The sequence below is a fragment of the Brassica napus genome, chromosome A9, assembly GCF_020379485.1.
Source record: "Brassica napus cultivar Da-Ae chromosome A9, Da-Ae, whole genome shotgun sequence".
NCBI classification, from domain to species: domain Eukaryota; kingdom Viridiplantae; phylum Streptophyta; class Magnoliopsida; order Brassicales; family Brassicaceae; genus Brassica; species Brassica napus.
Window position 1 is genome coordinate 42,663,828 of NC_063442.1, and position 6,220 is coordinate 42,670,047.

Below are 6,220 nucleotides of genomic sequence, written 5' to 3' on the forward strand. Positions count from 1 at the left end.
ATTCCAAAGCGAATTGAGCAATGGCATGCTATGGCCTTCATGTTAAGCGTATGTGGTGTTTATCTAACACACTGATCCAGAATTCAACTGATGACCTCTACATCTATTTCAAGCTGTATTGTAGATACGAGTGTTCTGTGACACCATTAAGAAACCGATCACAAAGAACTCAGTGGAAGGGTATAAGAAGTTGCAGGCTTTGTTTAAAATCATTAGATGCAACACTTGCTTGATGGAGAACCGATGACAACAAACAAATCAAGAATTGAAGCTACTCAGGCCAATTATATGATTTGATTTACAACCATATACCAAATTAGTTTCCAAGTATTTCTTCTAGAGATTTAAATATTTCCTTTCTCACTAATATATATGAATCCGCAGATATTAAAAAGTTCCGTGAGACACAAGGCGCTTCTTTGCAGTTTATAGTTAAAAAGAACTTGCAGAGCAGCTCCATGATCATTGTTTGCTTTGCATGTGGCTATGTTTGTTGAAGAACAAGGTTTAGTTCTTGAGCCTTTCTTGTTATTAGACCGCCTCTTCTGTATTCACACGTAAGAAGAGAGAGCCCAAAAAAAAAACAAGAGCAATAAGAAGATAATCCGATTCTAAAAACATCAACAGTTAGTTAGATTCATTAGGAAGATGAAGAAACCAAGATGCTTATGATGTTTTTACCTTGCGAGAATTGGAAGAATCCTTTGAATCTTGTGCAGTCCCGCAGAACAAACTTGGCAGATTTGTATCCTGCATTGTGATTCCTTTTACTTCTCTTGGTATATGAAGAGCAAAGTATTAAAGTAACTGAGGTTCAAGAGAGTGTCATGAACTCGAGTACCTTTCATCCGCATGAAGATCAACGCCGACTATCCTTGGAGCTGTGACAGTTGAGCGTATAACTGTACCGAACACTGCTACAAGCTTCAAGAGCATGTCCAAGGACACATTAACAGGCCTGAACAATCATTTAACAATCTCAACTTAAACATGACATCAGATAAAGCACAAAGACTGTTTATAAAAATTTATTTCTTCCCTCAATCATAAACTGGAGTTGAGTTTATCAAAAGCTAAAACAACATGGCTAAGGTGGAAATATAATATGATCTTTATTTACCTTTCTGTCCTGCTACCCAATAAGCTTGTAAGGACAGGGACCAATTGAGAGAACATATCCAATGTAAGAATCTCTATCTTGTCTGTTAAAATACTGATCACATCTGCTTGAACCTGTCCCAGTATATATGAGTTAGCTAATCTAAACATCCAACCATCAAATAAAAAAATGTAGTCTACTAAGAATCTGAGATGCTCACAGACTGATCTGTCAGCTTTCTCAGAGCCCCTATTGCCCCTTTAACATCGCTACGTTCCCAAAAATGCCTAACAATCTGCATGTTTGTGAAAAAATCAAATACTGTAGTAAATAGTAGCCAGAGAAATGAACAGAAACAAGAATGCTTTACTTGTAACTTTGTCAATCTAGATTGAAGAGTGCTTAAGAACTCCTCATGAGTTTGCATTAGATTCTCAGTGATGTCACTATCAGTTTGTGATGATAAATGTGTCTCATCCTGAGCCATATCAGCCACCTGATCAATCTCAGTGGGTGGTGTAGCCAGCATTTGAGTTACACGGGCAGGTGAAGTCCTATCTGGACGTGTTGATGTTACAGAACACTCATGAGATGTCATGCTCACTGCCTGACTAAGTGACATAGGCCTTACTCGAGCTGAGGAAGTCCTACGTGGTCTTCTTGACAAAACAATATGTGTTGCCTGATTGAGTGTCAAAGGCAATGTCCGGGCTGGAGAGGTTCTAGATTGTGTTAATGATACAGAAGGCTCATCATTAGTAGACTGGTTGAGTATCACTGGAACTGAAGAAGTCCTAGCTGGTTGTGTTGAAGGAGGCTCATCAGATTTCATGTTGAGTACAATAGGCATCACTCGAGCTGGAGTACTTCTAGCTCGCCGTGTAGATACTACCACAGGAGCTTCACCTGTCTGTCTTGATGTCTTATCCGGATCTTGCTCCACTGCATTAGTATTATCTGCTTCTTCTGTATGGGTAATTTTTTCTCCTCTCTCAAACCTCTCAACTAATGAGCGTGTTCTCCCGGAGACAACTTTTACTGAAAACATTTAAATGTTATGAAAACAATAACTATTAAGAAAGCTTTCTTTATAGTTTTGATTTTAAATCAAGAACTTACTTGTCTGTTCATCACCAGGCTTTTCTGGTGAAAGAACTCTTTCAGTTTTGGTGGAACTGTGCTGGTCATTTGTATCCTCAACGTTTCTACCTGAGTACTCCAACCCACCTTTGCTGTTGTTGAGAGTCGCTGAATCAACAGACATTGCTCGTCTTGACTCATTGTGGTTGTTGTTATAGGATGACCTCTGTACACGAGGTGGCTTATGCAGCATGCCTGAGGCAAGATTGCAAAGATATTAAAAAGATAAAAATAAATATCTTAAAGCTAAAATTTTAATGTAACTAAAGAGAACATGGAACCTACGAGTTGCTTCATCAGTTGGTGGTTCGGATGATAAAGCTTTTTCAAACTTGTACATAATCCCCTTGATGGTTGAGTCTTCAGCATTTCGAGTTTGTGTCTCCTCTTCAATATCTTGTGAGCTTTTCTTCCGAGTTCCATATTGAACAGACGCTGATTCTTCAAACTTTGCTAGAGTCTTTCTTACATGAGCTGGTCTTAGCATCATTCCGGGATTAGTTTTTGAGGAAGCGACAGATTCACTTCTTGAATGAGAAGATTCTTCCCCACTATCACTATCCACAACACTATGCATTCTTGAAGACTTGTCATCTGCATTCTGCTTCTCGCTCGCCCTAATAGCCCCTTTCAAAGTTCCACCTATGGCTTTTAAAAAGAAGAGAGGTTCATATCAGACCAAGCACAAGCTATAAGCACACATCTGATCAAGACAGTTTCACTCACAGTCAACGTATATGTTCTTTATCTCTTTTGTCTCATAGTCCGGGGATGAACTTCCCCTTGAGCCACACCCCTTTCTCTCAGAAGCCTGCTCATCCAAGACACTGAATCTTTTCACCATGCATTCATTCTCATCCTCAGATCCAGCTCCATACGGCTCAAGTTTCTGGAGATTAAACCAACACAAACAGTTTCAAAACGTTTTCAAGATTCATCTTTCACAGAACTTATGGACATGTGCAATAGGTGACATACCGATATATCTGAGACCCAAATCCCAACAGAGTTTCGGTAATATGAACAGCCAACGAACTTGTTTTCGTTGATGCAGAAGTCACCAAGGGTTGACCATCCCATTTCAACACTATCCCGGCATATCACTGGTTCCCATGAATAAACCTGCGTTATAATCCATGAACGTTTGACTCTAGATAAACATCTAAGCTGTGTAGTTCATCACAAAGATAATAAAAAAAAACCTTCAAGCTATCATCCAATCCACAGAAAAGGGTTCTTCCATCTGGATGAAAAGCAATTGAGCGAACTCCAGTGGCCTGTGAACAACGGACAGAACATGCCAAGAAGAAGATAAGTTTTGTTACATATTACAAAGTTAATCCAAATCTAGATTAGTACTTCATCAGATGACCATTTTCTGATATGGTCAATCTATGAGGTTTTCTTTCACACCAATATCTCCACAACAAGTCATGTTATAAGTCAAATATAGATAAAATCTATTAGAAACAAAATTTCACAAGCTCAGGTACCTCTGGTCTAGTAGATCCAATCAATTCAAACGTTTCTAAATCCCAGAACTTCACAGTCCTGTCAGCAGAACCTGAAGTAGTAAATGAAATCAGAAGACCTCAAAACAAAACATGTGGCTGTATGCAACAGTTTACTCCTAAAAATGAGTCAGAAACTCACCAGTGGCTAGGAGAAACTCAAGAGGGTGGAAGTCTAGGGAACGGATAGGTCCATCATGAAACTTAAACTCATGCAAGAGCTTTCCAGCAGTTATATCCCAAATCTATTGCATAAAACAAACAAATGTACATTGTTACACTAACATCTACTAAGAAGATAAAAAAACATTAAAATGATACTGCTGCTCTTACCTTTACAACGTTGTCAAGTCCACCAGACACTAACCAACGCCCATCAGGAGTAAATTTGACAGTACTAATGCCACGAGTGTGACCTTTATACGTTTGGATGCATCCTTTCTTTCTGATATCCCAAATCTTTAGAGTTGCGTCACTAGATCCAGACGCAAGGTATTGACCAAACGGATGAAACTCAAGAGCAGAACAGTTTGATATGTGTCCAGTAAAACCTCGAACCACTACACTTCAAGAGTAATAGTTAGAAAAAAAAAAACAAGACCTCACCATCTGAAACTTTAACAATTAATATAAGCTTTACCCTTTGCTTCTTGTAGATTCCACAGCTTAATCACACCGGAAGAAGCTCCAGCGAGGACCAAAGCTTCTTCCGAGTTGAAAGTTACTGAGTCAATAGGGCTTGTATGTCCACAAAGACTCTGCAGAAAACACAGGAAAGAAAGTTGCATCACTCTGCTACCAAAGAGCAACAAGTAGTAAGAGATAAATGTGAGACGGACCGTTAGAGAGGTAGACTTGCCGATTGACCAGAGTTTGACCTTGCAGTCATCTCCGCCGGTTATAAGGAACCGTGTTGTCTTCTTTCCGATACTTAGACAATTCACATTTGCTGAATGTGCCAAGAACTCCTCTTTTTTTTTTTTTACAGATTAAGTCAAGTTATAACTTATAACACAAAGAACAAATCATATCCAGACAAAAATAAAACAGAGAAAATACAAATAAACAATGTCTCTTATATCATGGAAAATCCAAAAAAAAAAACTTATCAAGATTTTGTTAATAACAGATTACCAAAAAAGAGAACATAATGTAGATAAACCCCTAAAGCTGCATTTATACAAATAATCATTGCAAAATTCTAAATACTAAGTTTACAAAAAAAAAATTATAAATGCTAGGGGTGAAAATAAATAGATATATTAAGAGAAATTTTGTTACTTTGTAATTGAGATTAAGTTTCCAAGCAGAGAATAATGTAATAAGGATACGCAGCTTGTATCCACGCTTCGCCATTGTTGCAACTCTGTTTCAGTCTCGTAGTATCATACGAAGCTGAAACCGAATCAATCTCCAGCTTCCCGTAATTAAAAGTCGGAGATGGGAAATAAACAGAGAAAATTTGAAAAATGTAGTTGTCACTACACCAAATCTCTCAAAGATCTTTAAATGTCATATGACATGACAAGAGTTTAAAAGAACAAGTACTTGAAAAGAAACGAGAGATTCAAAGAGTGGTACCAACAACGAACGAAGCAGAAGAAAAAAAGAACAGAGACGAGTCATAACCAAAAAAAAAAACCTTATGAACTTTTCTTCCCACCTTTTCAGATTCTGTCTTTTTCATTATTTTTTTGAAAACAAATATTCTCGTTCGTATTATTTGATTTATTTTATGATGTCAGATACAAAAAAAAAAAGACATTGAAAACTTCAGAGCATTGGGCCGTGAATCCAGTTTTCTCGTCGTAAATTCTCCTGACGAAAATACCCTTGATTTGTCGTACTCGTATTGTATGACGTTGATCATCAACTAATTCGATTTGAATATATATGAAGTGGCCTTAATTCAAGATTGAATGTCATACCATCTCAAACATTTGATTTTTTTTTTCTTCTTATAACCAAAGACAACGATCCAATCTACAAATGACAAATTCGGATTAGATTGATTATAAACTATTTGGTTATATGTATTTGTTTAATCGTTCATTTGAAGTTTGACTACGCATACAAATTTTTATTAATGTTTTTAGATTTTTAAAATATTTTTGGTTGGATTTAAACGCTAGATATTATGTCCACATCAAAAAAAAAATATCATATTGTAAATGTAAATAAATAAATATGAAAAACCAATCAAAACACTAAAACTTGGGGTTGGTCTAATACTAATAGGGTTATTTAGTAAAGATCACAGTTAAGCTCCTAATTGGCATGATCTGTAACATTTGCGTATATTCTATTCATCTGAATTTTTATTAGGTAGAAATTGATTAATCTGGTTGTTATAAAATTCCTTTCTTTTTATCTTTGGAGCATGAGCACAACAACATGATTTTATAAGTGCTTGCCATGTTTGGTGCTTATACCTTTCGTGCACAAGAACGGGCCCTCCTGTGTCCTAATC

At 36.9% G+C, this 6,220-nt stretch overlaps 1 protein-coding gene across 1 annotated transcript; it reads right to left on the minus strand.

Annotated features, from left to right (window-relative positions):
* Positions 1-244: 244 nt before the first annotated feature.
* Positions 245-6,003, minus strand: LOC111200403 (katanin p80 WD40 repeat-containing subunit B1 homolog KTN80.1-like). The gene is made up of 17 exons (XM_022691500.2): positions 5,082-6,003; positions 4,590-4,720; positions 4,391-4,508; positions 4,084-4,310; positions 3,893-3,995; positions 3,733-3,803; positions 3,442-3,516; positions 3,218-3,361; positions 2,966-3,128; positions 2,525-2,887; positions 2,219-2,434; positions 1,470-2,137; positions 1,320-1,394; positions 1,121-1,233; positions 842-958; positions 682-750; positions 245-545 (listed from the first exon to the last, which is right to left on the minus strand). The coding sequence occupies exons 1-17, from the start codon at positions 5,104-5,106 to the stop codon at positions 485-487; spliced, it is 2,739 nt and encodes a 912-aa protein (XP_022547221.1). The 5' UTR covers positions 5,107-6,003; the 3' UTR covers positions 245-484.
* Between the last annotated feature and the right edge of the window lie 217 nt (positions 6,004-6,220).

Coding starts and splice junctions, on each gene's coding strand:
- LOC111200403 (XM_022691500.2), bottom strand. CDS start 5,106: ATGGCGAAGCGTGGATACAAGCTGC. Junction 3,804..3,892: donor TGAGTTTCTCCTAGCCACTG/GTGAGTTTCTGA, acceptor TTACTACTTCAG/GTTCTGCTGACAGGACTGTG. Junction 2,138..2,218: donor GCCTGGTGATGAACAGACAA/GTAAGTTCTTGA, acceptor AAATGTTTTCAG/TAAAAGTTGTCTCCGGGAGA.